The 19,643-nt window shown below is 47.1% G+C and overlaps 1 protein-coding gene across 7 annotated transcripts in view; it reads left to right on the top strand.

The window, feature by feature from the left end:
• Positions 1–19,643, top strand: part of HEG1 (heart development protein with EGF like domains 1) — a 63,174-nt gene that overhangs the window by 27,062 nt on the left and 16,469 nt on the right. For 2 of the 7 annotated variants that reach the window (XM_074873634.1, XM_074873629.1), the window contains 15 exons: positions 972–1,202; positions 1,572–1,865; positions 2,539–2,736; positions 3,235–3,543; positions 3,952–4,269; positions 5,360–5,692; positions 6,603–6,911; positions 7,635–7,949; positions 8,655–8,954; positions 9,492–9,827; positions 10,800–12,164; positions 14,259–14,378; positions 15,976–16,070; positions 17,355–17,413; positions 17,899–18,059. In XM_074873634.1, the coding sequence (XP_074729735.1) occupies positions 972–1,202; positions 1,572–1,865; positions 2,539–2,736; positions 3,235–3,543; positions 3,952–4,269; positions 5,360–5,692; positions 6,603–6,911; positions 7,635–7,949; positions 8,655–8,954; positions 9,492–9,827; positions 10,800–12,164; positions 14,259–14,378; positions 15,976–16,070; positions 17,355–17,413; positions 17,899–18,059 (4,743 nt within the window). The remainder of the gene's footprint in view (positions 1–971; positions 1,203–1,571; positions 1,866–2,538; positions 2,737–3,234; positions 3,544–3,951; positions 4,270–5,359; positions 5,693–6,602; positions 6,912–7,634; positions 7,950–8,654; positions 8,955–9,491; positions 9,828–10,799; positions 12,165–14,258; positions 14,379–15,975; positions 16,071–17,354; positions 17,414–17,898; positions 18,060–19,643) is intronic. The other 5 variants (XR_012629520.1, XM_074873632.1, XM_074873631.1 and 2 more) reach the window with 5 other exon arrangements.

Genomic DNA, 19,643 nt, shown 5'->3' with positions numbered 1-19,643 from the left:
GCCTATGGACCAAGCATAGCTGGTGGGTTAGGGAGTATTCCCTCCCCGCTGCTAGAAATTCAGATTTTTGGAAGAAATCCAGTCCCAGAAAAGCTGAATTTTTTTTAACATTACAATGAAGGTGATTCTCAGGAGCTGCCACCATTGTTATTCACCACCCAGCAGCACCCCAGAGAGTCTTGCCCATCCACAGAGCTCCAGGGCTGTGCCCAGAGCGGAGACCCCAGGCATCCCCGCGCCTCCTCCCAGGAGGAGCTGAACCCCATCGTGAACCCAACCTAGATTATGATTGCCCAAGTAAAAAGTATCTGACCAGCTATGTCATGATTTGTAGCTGAGGTCCTCACGTGAAAATTGTGCAGGTGAACATTTACCGTTGGGCTTGTTCATAATCTTCACAATGTTTGGTGGGGCTGTGGTCATGAGTAAACCAATGTACATTTTAAGCATGCACTAAATCAAAGCCTGTTTCCCACACCAGCAGGACAAGGCTGTGCTGCCTGCCCTGTCCCCACTTCAGTTCTTTTCTTAATATCCCCGGATGAAGTAAGTGTCTTGTTGAGATATGACCATAGAGGTTTTCTTTAATTTTTTAATTCCTCATTTTTTTTCCTGCTTCAGGACTAGAGTGTGGAGCTGGCATGCCCAGGCTGCCAGCTGATGGCTGTCCTGGTGTAAGCTCCTTACTGCCTTCTGTGTTTTTAATGTTTTTTTAAAAAATCTGGGTTTCTTTTGCCATACACGTGAAGACAAATTTTGAAATACCGATATTTTTTGGTGACAGAAACTCTCTGTTCCCAGCACTCCCTCTTGCAGTGTGGTCTGTGTTAGAGGAAACAGAGAATGCAGCTGTGACCCTACCTATTGTGTATGGTAGGGCTGGGTACCGCTCCGGGTGATGCTCTGCCACCCCAGCTGAGACAAATTAACCTGTCCAGGGAGAACATGACCTTCTCTGTTTTATTTTCCAGCTGCTGGAAGCCATCACCATGCTGTGGGCAGCCGGGAGAGAGGTAAGAGGGCTCTTGCTTCTCCCAGCACCCCTGCAGCTACAGAGGGGACACCACCAGTTTTGGCAGCCAGCAGCACTGACTTGACCGAGAGGGTGCTGGGCCGGCGCCATGGGGCCTGGGACGTGGCAGGATTTGACAACGTGACAAGAACGGTGCTGCTGCCTTCATCTGCAGAGACTCATCGCCCGGGTGAGCCATCCCAGTTCAGCCTGGGAACAAGGTGGCTGCTGTTCCCTGGAGAAACCAGGCATGGGTTAAGCCTGGCTGCCCTGTGTTGCTAGAGCTTTGTGTGCTGGATCTGGCCCTCCATCCTCACCATGTGCTCAGGGCAGTTTTCTGGCTTGCTTCAAGCACAAGGGTGGAGAGAAGCATCTGTGTGGCTTCTCCTGGCCTTAAAAATTATGAATTACTCGGTGCAGCTCCCAAAGACAAAGTTGCTGTAGGCAGAATACAGGCAAGGGGACTGTGGGCTGTGGGGCGAGGTGACAGCAGAAGGTGATGGGTGGCCAGCTCAGCCCGTCTCTGTGCTCTCATTTGCTTTCCCCCATTGCCTTGCAGGCACCGGTGGTCCCTCTCAACCAGCGAGTGGCTGGGTGGGCACAGAGCAGCCTGGCAGCCCTCCCACAGGCACTGCAGCCACTTCACCCAGCCCCTTGGGGAGCAATAGGGCAATGCTGCGACCCCTCCCCAGTACCCCCCTCCCTGGCTCTCTGGGACAACCCCAGTCCTCTCCCCGAGCTTCCAGTACCCAGACTGGTGCAAACCACATCATGCTACACCCCAGGGATGTCGTGGGGGACTCCACAAGCTCTTCGCTCACAGCATCACCTGCCACAGACAGCATTTTCGGAGGTGAGATTTGCTGGCCTATGGATTTATTTTATAGCCTTAAAAAGCTATATATAGCTTTTGCTTTCTTGAAATGGAGAAGATGCTGTATTTTGCATGCGCTCTGTTATAATTTGGATGGTTAGCTGAAATGCCCTGCCGAAAGCAGGAAAAAGCAATGGAAAAAATAATTTGGTCCAAAATCCCCCAGCATTTTCCACTTCAAAAAAAACCCAAAGGTCTTTGGACCTTATCACTGTGTTTTCTGCAGGGTGGGCATGTGCAACTGCAACATATCTCAGCTGATTCAGGGCCAGCTGCAGAGCAAAGGCGAGGTCCCAACCCCACCTGAGCTGTGTGTCCCACCCGAGTGGTGCTGTAGTGGGGTGTGAGGTTGGTAACCCACGCTCACAGCCAGGCCGGGTGGGTTTGGTCTTGGCTAGACAGGGTGAGACGCTTGTGCTTCAACAACCTGTACAGGACAACAAACCTGAGATCCCTGGGCTCTGTGGCTTCCCCTCGCTTGCTTTGCAAGCAGCTGTTTCTGGAGCTCTCAAAAACAGAGACTTTGCCCCACTCCATGTGAACTTACTGAAAACCTTGGTGTTGCCAAGTCCTTATCCTGTGCCTGAGACTTGCCAGGAGCAAACACACCTCCAGGGTTCTCACACTGACACATCCCTTCCCTCTGTCGCAGCTGCTGGGAGCAGCATCAGGGCTGCAGACAACCTGAGGTCCAGTATCCGAAGGGCCGTGCCCAGCTCCATGGCTCAGCCCCTGGCCTCAGCTCCCTCCTCGGTGACCCCAGCACAGGGACATTTCCCCGAGCCCTCCATGGAGCGCCAGCTCGCCCCTTCTCGCCTGGCTTCAGGAAGCACTGCCATGGGTGAGCTTGGTCAGTCTACAATTTGTTGGTTTACCCTATTTTATTCTTACTTAAGCATTTTTCCCTGTGTCCCGTTAAGCCCTGGGATGTGTAGCTGCAGGCTCATATGGGAACATGGCCACGCTCAGGTTTCCCCCCTTTGCTGTTTGATGCCGTGTTCAAGCTACAGAAAAATACTAAGAGAGCCTGGGCTGATTTCCAGCAGTCTTAGAGCAAAGGTGGGATTTAAGGGCAAGTCCCTGCAGTCCTTGTCCCATGAGTTTTCCTGCTGGCTGAGCTGCCCCGGCTCTCGCGAAGCCGTGCTGTCCTGGCAGTGAGCCCTGGGTTTTGTGCAAGGTCTTCCTGCGGCGAGGGGATTCATGCCTTTCCAAAAGAGCACTTTGTCCAGATTGAAAACTTCCTATGCTTAATATCCATATGTGCGCTGTAAGCATCTGGGAAGAAAATGGATCCATCTGTTTATAATTTCATACATATAAATCCAGGTCTTTTTTTATTGTGCTGTAGCCATTGGAAGCAGCTACCAGCCATCCAACGTCTCGACCACAGAGAGGAGAGTTTTGGATTTCCCCACCACCAGCACCTCCATTTCCACAACAGTCACCAAGGGTTCAGGGAGGACATTAAGGTCTCTGCCAGCCAGCACCAGGTTGGCTGATGCAGCAAAGATTTCCACCTCTGGTACCCAAATCACCAGCTCCTCAGACCAGACCTGGACCCCTGGGATGTCTTTGGGAGCCCAGCGTGGTGGTGACAGAGGTGCCACAGACCTGTTGCTTATGGGCTCGCCGTCTGCTTCGGAAAGTGCTTCCACGAGTGAGTTTGATAGCTAGCTGTATAACTCAGAACATTATTTAAAGACTCTTTATAAACAAAACACATCCTTTTTATTTTAAAGAAAGGAGGAATAATATTGTATTTGGCACATTCTGTACATTTAAAAACATTTCACAGAAATGAAAGTATGGATAAATATTATTCTTGTTGGAAGAGGGGGATAGATTTTCCTTGAAAACTTTCAGTTGAATTTTGCAAGCAATGATTTCAGGAGTTCCTATATAGAGAACATTTTTTTCCCTGTCTTAATGATTTCCCAGTTTTAAATATTTCCTTATTGAATATTCACACATACGATGTCTACATCTACTGATAGAGGGATGAAACCTATCCAGCTGTTTTCATTTATGTGTATGCAGTTTTATATTTCTTTTCTCCTTTTTTTAGCCTTTAGCAGCAGCAGTTATGAACCCAAGAGCATCCCAGCTGCAGAAGAGGCAACGCTGCACTCGGACACCCACAATACTGACATGCCCAGCGTGGCAGCGTGGTCACCGGGGTCCCCTGCAAACGGCCACACAACTATGGTGACAAGGGGCTCTGCCACCAGCATCGACCCCACCAGCTCTTTGAGGGGGATCTTCTCCTCCTCAGGGGCTGGGACACACCGTCCTAATGGCTCACGGGAAGCCACCGATCTCCCAGCGCCTCCCGGGGAGCCTTTGCTCACAAGCTCACTCTCTGCTTCTGAAAGTACATTCAGAGGTAAATTTGTTAGTCTGATAGTTGGCTGCTTTGAAGCTGGACGGATTTCGCATCCCCGCGCTGTTTTTCTTTAGATATGGCCATCAGTTGCTATTGGATACGTGGATATTTTTATTACTGGCTGCATTGGGCTGGCAGTGGGAATGGTGGGAAGGGTGGGAGTGGATCTCAGCTTTTGGGCGAAAAAGTGAAAAACATCGATGTCCTCATTCCTAATGAAACTTCCATGCTGGGAAAAGCAGCCATTGGTCAGAAAAACGTGCATGGACTCTTTTCCTGCCAGAGACACTTTTGCTCAGGATTTGTAGCTGTCACCTGCGCTGTGTCCACCATGCAGGCTGCTCTGTAAGAGTGGCGGTGTTTTGGGAGTCCCTGCAGCCACGACAGTGGTAACTCGCCCCGTGCTCTTGGAGTGGTCCCAAGTGAGCTCTGCCCCACCATTCACCATTAATTCACAATTAAGCCCATTGCTCTGTGACTCGTAGTGCAGCTCCTGCTCCTGGTGAAATATCGGCATCCCCAGTGCTGCAGTTTGGGAGAGCCCCAGGACAGCATGTCTGCTAAAGAGGGCTGGGTTGAATGCCAGGCTGGGGCGCCGGGGTGTTTCCGAACATCTTATAGGTGAGGCTGTGTCCGACTCTGCGTGGCTCTGGGTGCCTGGTGCTGTGGGGAGCTTGGCCCCACAGCTGTGCCATCAGCCTAGCACTGAGACAGCAGCTTGGCTCACTGGACTGTCACTGGAAAACCTAAACCAGGCCTGTTTTAGCTTATTCTCTAGATTTGGTTTAAAGTTAGAGGTGTATACTCCTGATTTAAACAGGCTGGAAGGCACCTTAAATGCATAAATTGGGTATTGTGCACAGCCTGCCGGTAAAAAATGGTTTTAAGTTAAGATTTTCGTGGCTTTTTATAAGCCACACGTACTTGAACGTATGGGATTCACCTCTTCCCAGAGCAGCGCCTTTTCCAGCTTGAGAACTTGGTCTATTCAATTTCTCAACAAACAGTATAGAAATGTACGCTCTACACACAATCCCTCAAATGTATAGCTCTATATGCATGAATCAAACCTGGTTTTATTGTATCTTAGGTGTCAGAAGCAGCCACCGACCAGTTAACAACTCAGCGACAGAGAAAAACCCCCTTGCTTCCTCTCCCACCAACGCTTTCATTTCAGCCACGGCCACTGGCAGTGGCGGGAGACCCCCGAGATCTGCCACAGGCAGCAGCCGATGGGCAGCAGAAGACTCCACATCCAGTAGTGCCATGTACGGGACCTTGGGCACTATCCGATCCTCGTCTGCATCTTCTGTGGGAGAGACCTATGGAGTTCATGGGTCCAGAGAGATCACTGATTTCACCGAGCGGGTGGCAGACCCTTCGCTAACGCGCTCTCACTCTCCTTCGGAAGGTCCTTCCCCAGGTGAGCTCAAGTTAGAAGTGAAATACCATTTTTCTTGTAATTAAAAGGAGGACTGTTACTGTATCTTACACTTGCCTGACTGTTCTGCTATGCAGAATATATTATTTGGAAGGATGCAGTGTGATTTTGTGTCTGAAATATTTCAGCTCTTGCTTGACCAAAAAATGTGGTTTGGGTTTTTTACAGAAAGGGCACATGTGTGGAAAGTTTCATCATGCCAAGAAAAATAATTAACTTTCAAATCACAATTCTTTTTTTACTATCTCCAGTTGCTATCTCCATTTTATAGGCAAGAGAACTAAACAAGCAAGGATTAGATCATGTCCCTGCAGTCACAGGGACCAGATTTCAGTTCCTGTCCTCTGTCCTACCCCTTGGACCATGCTTCTTCCCAGAAATTGAACCAGCTCAACAAATTTAAGGCAACTTTGAATGTGGTCTCTGAGGTCCTTCATGTTGCTGTTTGGTCCTAGACCCTGCTGCAATGCTGAAGGGGTCTGATCCCCCTGATCCCATTTCTTCAGATGTCTCTAAGACCTTCGCACTGCTCAGTGTTATGCCTTGTCTGAACTGATTTCCAGACTTTTCTGGGTTGTTAGGGTATTTGTTTGTTCTAGCAGCATGGAGTGCACTCAGGCACATAATGGTGAAATCAAGTGCACAGCATTAGTAGTTCAACAGTTTTTATATAATAGCACTTTTCTCAGCATCAAACCATGTTTTTTAGAAGGCAAATTTCTGTAGGAAGGATTCATGTCTTTGGAAATTTCCTATTTTCTCTGGATTGACATCTCATAGTTTCTACTTGCGCATGTACTTGCTGCCTCTGGCTGTTACTGGAAGAAAGCTCACTGTTTATTTATAGTTTCACATGTGTAAAAATGTAAATTGTATCTTTATCATATCTTAGCTACTGGAAGCAGCCATGTGTCATTCAGCATCCTGTCAACAGCAAGAAGAACTGATTTCCCTACCACCAGTACCTCCGTTTCCACAACAGCCGCCAAGGGTGGAGGGAGGACGTTAAGGTCTCTGCCAGCCAGCACCAGACTGGCCCAAACAACAGAGATTTCCATCACTGGTACCGAAACCATCAGCTCTCCAGACCATACTCATTCCTCTTTGAGAGCCCAGGGTGGTGGTGGCAGAGGTGCCACCATGTTGTCCACGGACCCCTTGCTCACAGGCTCACCATCTGCTTTGGAACATGCTTCCCCAGGTGAGCTCTGACCGACCCCATTGGGCGTCTTCCTGTAGACCTCAAAGATTCACTCTGTATGGAGGAGTGAGGCTTTGCGAGGAGGTGCTGGACAATGGAATTGGGCATTATGGAGGAAAATTTCAACTTGCAGAGAAAAATTCGTTAGCTGTTTTTTGCATTTAGTCACCAGAAAAACCCAACTTTACTGCAAGAACAGTCTGGCCCTGAGATTTTTTGTGTTTTCTGAGACAGCACGATTTCAAGACTGCCCTGTTGGCAGTGTTTGTACAAGCAGGAGGCAACACCAGTCATTCCTGACTCCCTCCCTGGTATGCAAATGCAGCTTTTACTGATCCCATATGACCCTGCCGTGCTTTGTTTCGAGTATCAGGGAGTTAGGCACTGCTGTACCCCCACCTCACTCGCTGCGGGCGCTGCAGTAGCAATGCGGGTGTGCGGTGCCCACGGCTGGACTGTGGCACCAGGAGCAGCGCCGGAGGAAAGCAAACCCAACAGTGCTCCCACACCTTGTTCCCAGTGCCCTCTTCAGGGTGTCCTTCTGTGAGTAGCACCTCCTTGCACAGGAAAAGGTTGTGTCTTCACAGTTAGCCTTTTCTCCAGGTTTGGATCTTCTGCTATGTTTTATCTGTGTCGTCAGCCTAAGGGTGGTGATGGAAGAGAGCACGTCCACCTGTTTATAGCTTAGGGTGTAAAAATCCACTTTGCTTTGCCCTTTCTCAGCAGAAGGGACCTTGGCTACAGGACACCTGCCTGACGCTCCTCTCACCAGTATGCCCAGCTCAGTGATAGCCACCAGTGGTGGGGAGAGGAGCACAGTCCCCGTGTCAGACACCCGCACAGCATCCAGCTCCGCTCCCATTCCGCCCCGCACCAGCTCCCTGGACGTGGTCTTTCTGCCGTCCTCATCAGCAACAGAGCCTGGGAAGCAGAGCAATGTTTCACAGGGTGGTGCTAAACTTGGTGAGCTTCTAACGAAGCTGCTGCCTGCATTTTCTCCCAGTATTTCAGTGCCTTCGCCTTCACCAAGTGCTTCAGGTGGGTCTTGTGGTTTCCCATCTTGCCATGGAGAACATCCCTCCTTCTCACGCCCTTCCCAAGCTGCTAGTCTTCCTTTTCTAGCTTTAAACTAGATTTGCCTTTTTAGTAAGCCTGGTTTATAGTGAAGAGCCTCTGAGCACTGCACGGTTGGTGAGTTATTCACCTCATGGCACTTGGGGCAGTGTTTCTCATGTCGGGAATTAGACAGCCAGGCAGCTCTTCTGGGCCACAGGTGAAGGCTGCTGTGGAGCCTTGACCTCAGCCCTCAAACCGGGGGAGCCTGGCACGAGATGTGGCAAAGGATCTGTAGACATTTTGCTGTTCCTTATATCCCAGTTATCGTGTGTTTCAGCCTCAGCTCTGCTGCCTGGGTCCCACCAGAGCTGGTTTGAAACCCACTGGCCTGCCCAAGGGAATTTTCTGCAGGACGTTGAAGACCAGGTCCTACCTCCCTGCCACCATTCTCCTTCAGAAACACGACGCGCCCCAATCTGTTTTATTTTTCTTTTGTAAAGGGGAAAAGTACAGACTGCCTGGGAACCCCACATAGCAAATAAGTGATGTTGGTCACCAAGTGCCACCTCCGCTGTGGGGATTGAAATATTCAGATTCTAGTCTCTGTAGAGGCCTCAAAGGTATTATTAATGTACAAAATATGTGTGTGTATATATATATATATTTATCTCTGCTTTGCAATTCCAGAGAGAGGAAGAAGAGTTTCTGGTACTCCTACTGAGACCACGTACGTCTCGTCCACAGTCTCCAGCCACGAGGAGGGGACATCTCAGGCTGCAGCTAACCATGGCATGTGGAGCACAGCGGCAGAAAGCCCCACGTCTCACCCGGACATGGCTGGGGAGCCCCGCACTGGCCCCCTTCTGTCCTCCACGGCATGGCCTGGGGTCGGACATGTCTCGTCCGGCCGAACAGGGTACCCAGAGCCCAAGGTCACCCTTTCATCCAGGGTCTCCACCTACTTCTCAGCCGCTGCTGAACCTTCCGGTGAGTTTTTTTGAACTCTGGGATGGTGTTTGAATTAGCAAAAAACCCACCGCCTCTCCCTTTCCCTCTTCTGTGGGGTTGATATGACTACCAATACATGTCAGAGCTGTTGTGGGTGTCATGGACAGGATTTATAAGCAGTGGTGTTTCTGCTCCTTGGTGATGTATATCTGCAGCTCTTGATGCTTAACAAAAAGGTGTCAGGAATGAGATGTGTAGCTTCTCGCTGTAAGATACATCTACTACGTGCCTGGGTTGAGGTGATAATTATAAATAACATAAATATGCCATTATGACTCTAAAGGTACCAATTGTCCTTCTGTATTTGGACAGTCCTGTTCCTTTGGAATAGTCTTTGTGTGTTAAATCCACATTTAAGGTGATAGATATGTGAGACCTACTTAATCTGTATTTAATCAGTGTTTATCTGTGCAATTTTATTAATCTGCATTTCGAAACAGAATTATTGTAGAACTCACAAGTATTTTCTGCTCTGAAATGATAAAATCAGATGCCTGCTTTTTGATCCTATTCCAGCTGCAGGCAGCAGCCATCACTCCCTAAGCAGCTCCAGTACTGAGGAAAGGATGTTCAGCCCCATCACTGATCCTGTGTACAGTTCATCCACATCTGCTGGCAGTGGAGAGAGGACGCTGCACTTGGTGACGGACGGCACGCTGGCCGGTGGCACCGAGAGCTCTGCTTCCTACGCTGAAACTGCCAGCTCTCCAGGGCCAGCTCAGTCAGTGGAGCAGAGTGGGACGGCCAACACCTCCACCAGCAGCAGGGGCTTCACGGGCTTGGTGACGGAGACACTCTTCACACATTCTTCCAAGATACCTACTTACTCTTCTTTCCAAAACGATCTCACAAGTAAGTTAGTGACTCCCAGCGTACATCTGGGCAGGAAGGGTAAAGTTCACATTGTCCTGTTTTTATCTATGTTGTATACAAAGTTCTCATTCATTAGTGCTACCTGCAGGTTCACTCAGGGGGATGTTTTCATCAAAGGACTCAAAGCCAGACCCCACCTAGCTGGGGAATTGTTCCACAAGTGAAGCCGTGAACCCAAGCAGGGAAATTCTCCTGTTTTAATGGCCGCATTATTTTTTTGCATCCTATCTGGTTTATTTTGGGTGATGCTTTCAGAAGTATTTCATGATGACCTAAGTCAATTTTAGAATTAAACCAAATTTTCAATACCCTATTTTTTATTTGTAGAAATTGCTGAACTTAGCTGTACATCCTGAAATTCATATTATAAGATTGACTGCGCCTTTGATGCTAAATAATCTGAATTTTTTGCAGACTGATGTGCTAGTCATTTAGGATTTCCTGACTGCAAAGTTTTCAGTCAATGAGTTCATGATAAGCTGCAAATTAACATAATGTAATAATTTCATCCTGCAGAGGCATGAAGTTCACTGTGTCTAAAAACAAATCAACTGAAGAAGATAGATATTCTTTAGTTGGGAATGGAGGATAAGAGGGAGAGGATATGAGTTTTTATAAGTTATGAGTGATAAAGAGAACAGATGGGTTTTCCTGCTTAGCTTGCCACAAAATATCATGGAACGATAAGTGCTCAATCACATTAGAAAAGCAGTACTGGAAGAACAGTGTTTTAGAAACGTACATGTTTCATGGGAGCCTTATGTCTGTCTGAATTCACCATTTTAGAATCAATTAAGGAGCACAGAAGACTCCTTGTTTGATACTTGGATGGTACTCTGGGCCAGTTCACAGTCAAGAACATTTTATGTATTTTGCAAGTGATTTTAATATGACATCAAAATACTTTCATATTACTCTGTCTTTCTAATATATTTTGTCCTTTTACTCCAGGCTTTTCAAGTAGTCATCAGCCAATCAGTAGTATCAATACTGAGAAAAGGACCTCGGTTTCTCATACGGACGGCACATACATTTCAACTACATATACCAGAGGAGGAGAAAGGACCCTCCTGTCTATCTCAAATAGCAGCACATCTGCTGACTCCTCAGAAAGTTCTACCTTTTTTTCTGAAATTTCCAACCCTTCTGATTCATCAAAATCTACCGTAGCACAGGACAGGAGGAGCAATGTATCCAGTGATGGCAGTTTTGTTGAACCATCTACAGAGCCATTGTTGGTACACTCTTCCAAACTGTTGACTTCTGCTTCTGCAGGCAGTGTGCAAAATACAACTCTCTTCAACACTGACTCTGATTTGTTGACCACTGGCAGATCATCTCTCTCTTCATCAGCATTTCCAGCCTCTTCCTCACTGTCATCACTGCATCACTCGGCGTCTTCAACACCACCAACAACTTATCTGTTTACATCATCAGAATCATCTGAGCCACTCTCATCGTCTGTGATGGCATCTTCACCCTCTCTGCAGGCTTTGTCATCCTCCTTGCCCACTTCCTCATTGCTTTCCCCATCTTATTCATTAGCATCTTTATTACCTCTGTTTTCATCACCATCAACCAACTCGCAGTCCAACGACAGTGATCAAGCAAGCACCTCTGTAACTATGACTGTGGTCAGGCAGGTGTCCTCCACAGCTGCCGCGGCTGGGAGCTCACCCAGAGGGACCAACAAACACAGTGTCACGCAGCAGCCCCAAAACAACACCACTTTCACCTCCACTGGGTCTCCTCTCCCTACAGTGCCCATGGAGCAGCTTGGTGGACACATCATATCTGTGTCTGCTCCCGCAACAGTAACAGAGGCCACCTCACCGAGAGCTGCCACCACCCAGGGGGGCAGCTTTGGGAAGGCAACGCCACTGCTCACCACAACCAGTGATGCCCCAAGGGCTGGGCTGACGGATGCACCACTTAGTCCCTTACCAAGTGCAACAAACCACAGCATCATCGTCCCAGCGGTGGCAATGACCACAGTAAAACCTCCGATGCTGACAACACTGGCCGGTCATCAGCCAACCCCAGGTGACGCTAGCACCATGAAAGCCCACAGACCTCAAACGCCCACTGCCACTAAGCACGTATATACCACTGGTGAAAGCACAGAAGCTGTGGATCCCACCACTGCAAGGCCTGGTAGAGTCACTGAGGAAAACATCCCTGTTACGAGTTCTTCTGAAGCCCCTCCAACCAGCAAGACCGCTGTGAGCATTGCAACTACTTTGGCTGCTACCAAACCAACCACCGCTCCTCCGTCAAGTAGCACGGCTGGGCTGAGGATGTCGTCTCCGGCAACAGGTAACATGTCTAATGGCACTCATCAGTGGTGGGGCCAGGGATGAGGGGGCCAGGAACACCTGGGTCCCACTTTAAGGGTCTTCAAAGGGTTATGTATGTATGTATGACAAATCTGTTGTCAGCAGGGTTTGAGGATAAGAACTTGGTCTCCATGTTGGTATTTTTAAGCTAAGGGTTTAGCAATCCAGCTGAACTTCTGGAAAAAGGTGAGCATTTTGGTGAACATTTCTGATAGAAAACTTAAGCTGAAATTTGAGAATTTTAAAAAAATAAAACTGGCTGGCCTTCCAGGTAATCATAGGATACATTTTATATTTGTCAATCGATTGACAATATCCATCGATATTGATCAATATCTGCCTTATTTATGAGAGAAGGTGGTTGGCTAGCACTTAGTATTTGTGTTGGAACTGTTATTATGACTCATGGTCATTTTCTCCCCATGTCACTAAATAATCTCCTACTTAAGGGCCTGTTGTTTCTCCTGATAGGCTACGTACTGTAGTCTTGCTGAGTGTGTTGTTAACAGTCCTTTATTACCACTCTAGGCTCCTTATCTTCTCAAGTAAATACATTGACTGAAGTTTTATATGAATGGAAACTGATTGTGTGTTTAAAGTTCAGGAGCCTGGCCCTCATGCCACTGTAGGATATTGTGTGTGCTAATTGCATTAATCTCAGTGAAATACTGGCAATAGTATATATTCCATCCAATAATTAAGTATTTAAAGGTTAGTTCTCAGGCTGGTTGGCTTTAATTACAGCTATGGCTTCATGCAAAAAAATTCACTGTATGGAAATTGATTTTTTTTATGGAAAAATTAAGGTAGTGTATCCTTTTTATCAGCTGATTCCCACTGTACAAAGCAAACTGAAGGACACCCAGTGAACTGAAGTGAAAGCCAATGTTTTAAAATAAGCCCACTCATTTCTGACTGCTTAGATCTGAGACACCAAATCTCCTTCTTGTTGATGCTGAGGTAGCTGTGACAGGCTAGTCAAGGTACAGAGATTGCATCAAATGGTCTGTCCCAACATGGAGGTTGGCAGGGGACTGTCTGGTCTGCAGGGCCTGTGTGATGCCACAGGTTATCGTGGTGCCATCAGAAATACACACATGGGTTTGGCTCTCATGCTTTGTGCTTTAACCACAAAGTTCATCCTTCCTGCCTTTGCTGCAGTGCTGGGCAGCAGCCACAAAATAGGTACAAGTGGTGTGTAAGTCACCAACAAGTTCACAGTCCTGCCTACTGTCTGCCCTTGCACATGCGTGTGACACACATTTGTGCTCGTGTGAGTCATACACACAGCAAGAGGAAGATTTTTGACCAGGACATGTTTTTTTTCAAAGGGAACTATTGAATATCTTCTCCAGAATTTGCAGTTTGAGTTGGCTAATCTATGAAGCATCTAAGACTACGGTCATTAATGCCCTGATACTCTGTATTTCACAGTTGGTGTCTGCTCCCCAAGCCCTTGCTCCCCCAGCAGGAAGTGCATTGTGAGCAGGGGCACAGGCAGGTATTGCTGCTGTGACCATCCCCAACCTGGCACAGAGGAGGCTGCAGCCCCAGTAAAGGAGGTGATGGCAGCCAGGGCTGCCTCCATCATTACTGGGTAAACTACAGACTGCATTGGTGTTCAAGCATTAGCTTTGGATCATGGAAACAGGGCTTGGATGAAAAGAGCAGGACTTTGGTGAAGTCCTGTGCTCCTGTGTCTAGCTCTGGCTGTCGAGGTCCCCTCTTTGGTCTCTCCATCCATAACTGTAGGGCTGTTTGTCTTTGAAAAGCACCCTGAGATATGCAGATGAGCAGTGCTGTAGACAAGCTGGGTGTTCATATTAACATGGATCAGCACTGGATCCCAAGGGCTTTTGAATGAATATTCAAGGAAAAGTGGTTTGTATTTATTCTTCCAGCTCCAACAGAATAATTAAGAACAGGATAAATAGTATGTGCAAATGATGCAATGAAGCATCTGATAGTGCTCAAGGGGTCACAGAAGAGTAGCCAAGTTGATCTTTTTTAGTCCAACAGTTGATGATTTTTGTGAACCTCTAACTACAGCCTGGGTTTTTTTCTGCTTTTGTAGATGTGGATAAATGTCTTTCCAACCCTTGTCCTGCACTGGCCACCTGCAACAACAGCCGTGGTTCCTATATCTGTCAATGTCCTCTTGGATATGAGCTGGAAAAAGGAAAGTGCAATTTAGGTAAGAAAACAAAAGTGAAAAAACAGGGGAGAAAAAGATGGAAATAATTATCTGTAATGTTCTAAAATAAATTAACCTAGGCTCAGACTAGTTCAGGAGCTTAACGTTCCTCCCAACCACCACTTTTAACAAGGGCCTTTTACTGTTTATACAAGTGCAGTGTCTAATGCCTGTCGTGTTGGGCTGCCTGGGGGAGCAGGCACAGTGATAGCTGAGGGTTTCTTAAAAACACAGCAACAGAGTGGTGGGCTCAGGTTTGTTAGCAAGGACAGATGTGCCCCTTCTGTTCCTAATGTGTTTTACAACCCCCAAAAAGCATTCAGCTTACTGTAGCTCCCAGCTCCGCAAACCTGTTCAATGACACTTGGCTTGGGAGAAGTGAGTGGGGCTATTGTGTAATCTGGCTTCAGTGGGACCAGCCATGTGAGGAAAATTAAGCAGCCATGAAAGTCTTTGTAAGATCAAGGTCTTGTTTCGTACCTTTAGCATTTTTCATGCAGCACAGTTATTAGTTGGAACTCAGGTTCTGGCCCCCTCCTTTCTATTAGGGGACTCTCGATCCCAAGGACTTACAATATCCCATTGTAAAGGGGAGTTTGTTTTGTTAAGTTTCTTCTGACCCTTAATCAGCAAGGATTAGAGGCATGAAAATTTTGCTAAGGAAACATGGGTGAGGTGTCCCTGAGGGGTGTTTTTGAAACATTTCTTCAAGTTGGAATGTGTCAGCTTCTAATCTGGAGAGTTGTTTTGATTATGCCTTGAACTGGGATATGGGCAGATTATATAAATACTGTGAAGGTGATTCTCATTTTTACTCGGAGTCGTTACATTAGAGCTGTTTGATAGAAAATTCATGGTGAAGATAGGCTCTGTGGATGGGAAAAAATGGGAAAAAATTGTAGGCTTTATAATGATATCTGCAACCGTATTTGTTTTTCTGGTGGAGCATAAAGCTGGAGCTCTGAGTTCTCATTTCCACTGAGTATCTCATAACACTTAATGCAAGATTTAGGGGTATTATCTCTCTGAGTCTGGACAACTTGGATTATTGCATTCTGCTGCCATGAATCAAATATGAATCTAAGCACAGAAAAATGCATTTTTTAGACCTCTTTTCAAATGTCATTGCTCATTCTGTCCAACAATTTGAAAAATGAAAATGTCCTTTCTACAGCGCTTTATTTTGTCTTGTTGATTTGCTTTCCTTCCATTGCAGGGAGGGGTAAAAGATTTGACACATTTACTCCAAATTATTATAAATAGCTCTGGTACCTGAAACTGTCTTGTTACTAAATTTATCCAGATCCCTGTGTTCAGGGGTACTTTTAAATTAGTTTGTGTTTCTATATGAAATGTATGAACACTGCGGTGAGATGCTGACTGTTCAGCAGCATTGAGCTCTGGAATTTGACTGAGGCTGTGGGAACATCACAGCAACCCTTGGGAAAAATCCCAAAGCTGGGACTTTGCTTTATTGGGGCAGTGACTCTCCGATGCGAGTTTCAAAGACAGTCTCTCATGTAAGGCGGATGAAATCACATCTACACGTGGCACGGAGATATGTGTTCCAACTAACTTGTCTTATTCTCCTTTTTAGTAAGAATATTTATTGGCCAGGTCCCCTTGAAATTTAATATTACCCATGGGAAGTACGCAGAGCTTCTCCACATCGAGGGTGAAATCCTGGCTATGGTGAGTGTCATTGGCGGGACATTGGCAATGTTGATGGGACAGGTCCTGTTCGCTTCTCTTATGGTTGTCATGGGAAGCCACAAGACAACGTAGCATGGATTTAGCCTTTCTGGTCTGGTGTAAGATGTACACTTGATGAGATGTATGCTTTTAAATCCCAGCATGCTTCTCTCCCCTGCCCTACCCAGGCTGTCAAGACAGCAGTGGAGAGATCTGGCTTCTATGGGGCTTAAGACAGCATATCTGCCCAGAAAATCCTGAGGCCCTTTTCGTGAAATGATGTGTCTAGGTTCAAGCTTCTGTAGCCTTCATCCTTTCCTAGTGTCTTCTGGTTGCATTGCCTTTTCCAGACCTTGAAAGGGCATTAGCGCTTCTCCAAGGTCAAACATTAAAACAGTAACTCTGGATTTCATCGTTCAGCAGTAAATCTCGCAGGTGCTGGGGAGGGTTGGACTGCAGCTGGTGCCACCTTGCTCTTAGCCAGACCCCGTGGGATGAAGCACAGCAACAACACCCACCCAAACATGCCTTCCTCTTCATGGAGTGTCCCAGCCATGCTGTCGCAACCATGTGGCCCTCGGTCAGCTGAGAGCAAGCACTGGGTGAGCTGGTGGCTTCCCCATATGCTGTGCCATCAGTTGCTCCAAAAAGACCCCTGGGTTGGGGATAGGTACATCTCTGTGCATTTTTTAGCCAGATCATTGCATACACGAGTTCATCCTGTTAGCAGTTCCTGGGCTGACCGCAGTTTCATTCCATCTCTTTTTGGAGTAGGTGATTTGGAGATGCCACCAAAGGAGGGGAGGGCCGGGGTGACTTGCCTTGATGATGCCTGCATGTCTTGTGCTGGGGAGTGAACACAAAGAACCTCGTGGATCCAGGGAGAGGGGGCCTCCTTGGAAGATGTGCAGTCTCTGAGGGTGCCGCTTTGCGCTCGGCCTTGCGCAGGGCTCTCTCCCCACTGGCTTCTGGCTTGTCCTTGGCCTTTGCGGTCATTGCACAGTGGGGCCCCAGGCAGATGCTCATGTCGAAATCCCCAGGTCTTCATTCTTGTCCAAGGCTGTGCAATGGTGACTTTGACCATCCCTTGCTGATGACAGGACAGCACATCTTTCTTATCGAGCAGATGAACTGCTGGGATGCTTAGAGCCCCCTGGGCCTCAGCAGGCAGCTCTGGCAAATGCAGCGGTTGGTGACTCAGGAGGGCTGTCCAGTGCTGCATCCTGCCGGCCTGCCTCCCTCTATCATCCCTCAAGGCACTAACAGCTGCTCTCTCCTTTGCAGCTCAATGCATCGCTGTGGGACTTGCCCGGGTACCACCACTCCACAGTCAAGGCGACCAGGTAAGGCTACGGCTACCAGGGGAAGAATGAGAAACTCAAGTGTTCGTGATGTTCAGCTTGAGATCCATGTTCTCCATTTTGAGTTGGTGCTGGGCTTGATGCAATCTGGCCCGGTAGTAGTGCAGGGCATGGGGAATGCCTGACCAGCTTGCCCAGTGCTCCCAGTACCCTCCTCCTAGCCTGAGCAGCCTGGGGACAGGTTTGTGAGCTGCCCAGGAGGAATTTATGGCTGGTTTCAAAGTGAGCTACCAGCACCCCTTCCAGTCCTACGTTTACCTCTCTGTGTATAGGTTTGTCCTGTTTTTAAGGTTTGTTGCAATGCATGACTGTTTCAGTACGTATGCAATACTGTGTCTGTGATAAGCATTGCTTGCATTAATGAGTCCTGTGTATGTGTGTTAGTAAGAGTCCCGTGTATAAGGTACTGATGATCACATCAGACTGACCAGTGGTACTCAGGGCTGTTTTGTTTTGTTTTCTGTTAGGGAGGCAAATTTTGTGCATGTTTCAGTGCAATCCACGTTCTCTTTAGCATCCAATGTGACTTTCTATGACGTTGTCAGCAGCGTGAAAAGCTACATTCGAGCTTGCAAATCCCCCACCGAAGCCTGCCAGTTCATCTCCAGCCTGAAACCGCTCCACAGAGGTAAACAGAATCTGGAGGGACTGTGATGGGAGGGGAAAGGGATGTTTTATTTGGCTTCTTTTATAATAGGAGGAGAAAGATTTTAGCATTTGGAAAAACCCCTCTGAATCTTTTTTATCTTATTTAAATCGGAGTCCTCTTAAGAGCCTCGCAGTACAAAAGGGATGCAGATACCGAGCCTTATCTTTGCCACATGTGTGAGAAATCTGCCTCTCTGTGAAAACATCATGCAGCACAGGATTAGAGGCATTGTAGGGCAGCCTTTCATCTCTGGGATGTGACAGCAGGCCCCAGCCAGATCAAAACCCCGTAAGTCTTAATGCCCCTCACACAGCCAGGAGCCAGGGAAATGACCTAAAAGCCAAGAGACAACCCCCCCCCCCAGTTGATTAGAGCTGCTGGAGCTTTGCTCTCCTGCCTGCCCAATTTCAGTGTTGCAGGGTGTAAAAATGGTTCACAATCAAAAGCTTTTGCTTTCTGTACCAAATCTTCTGCCTGCCTAAGGGGAATGTGGGTGTGGCACAGACAGACCTGGAGAAGCACTTCAGTGTTGTGCAGGACCTTCTCCAGGTGGACCCCATTGGTGGCAGTGACCCTGTGCCTTGCACCAGAAGTGGTCCTCACTTTCCAAGGGAGTGATAGAGGAGATTTCGCCGTGAGAGGTACTGGCAAGATGCAGGGAGTGAGCACCCGTGAAAGATGGGCTCCTGCACGAAAACTTCTGCACACAGAGCTCTGTGACTTCAGGGTTGGAGACTTCAAGGTTTGGCTTTGAGGATGAAGGGCAGCAAGCACTTAGCCTGGGTGTAGTGGGAAACCCCTCATAGCATTTCGGCAAAGTAAGCACAAAGCTGAGGAATTTAGCATGTGCTTTTATTTTAATATGCCGTATTTTAAAGCCACATTTCACCATGGATTGAATTAAATTATTTTGGTAGACCCATTCAGATTATATCTAGCTGTTACCTCTGATACAATGCTTCTGGTAAAGACTGCTTCTAACTTGAAATAAGCAGAATAAGAAACAAATCCTGTTCTCATGTAAGTACTTAAAAGAAAAGATGTCAAATAAAAAAAGAAAAGAAGATGGATCTATCAGGGAGAGGCTTATAAAAGGTGAGTGCCAAATGAGTGACATGTTTTCCATAAAATCCTATTCCTCATGAATATTTTTTTGCTTGTTCATTTCATTTAGTCTGACCTCCCAGTAAAAAATACAGATTTGGTGACACAATTTCCATCATTTACCCACAGTTTTGCTGAATGCTCATTGTAACAAATCTGACTTTATAAAGTAAACCACTGCTTCAAAGTAATGTAAATGAAAGGATAAATTCTTTGTTTGAAAAATGAAAAAATCCAGTGCTTAATATTGAAATGGAAAAAAATTGGTTTGGGCTTAGCAAAATGTTTTGCTTGATATAAACTTAAAAATTGATTTGTTGAACTGTCTCAGGGGGTGAATGTGTTTCAGCTTGAGCCAAACCAAATTTTGCTTTTTCCTTTCCTCTTCTGCCTCTGAGCTGAAGCATTTATTATTCACCCCCTCTATTTGCCTGTACAAACGATGGTAGATATGCAAGA

The sequence above is a fragment of the Strix uralensis genome, chromosome 6 (assembly GCF_047716275.1).
Source record: "Strix uralensis isolate ZFMK-TIS-50842 chromosome 6, bStrUra1, whole genome shotgun sequence".
In the NCBI taxonomy this organism is placed as follows: Eukaryota; Metazoa; Chordata; class Aves; order Strigiformes; family Strigidae; genus Strix; species Strix uralensis.
Note: the sequence above shows the minus strand (reverse complement) of the source record. Positions and strands in the feature narration are given on the sequence as shown.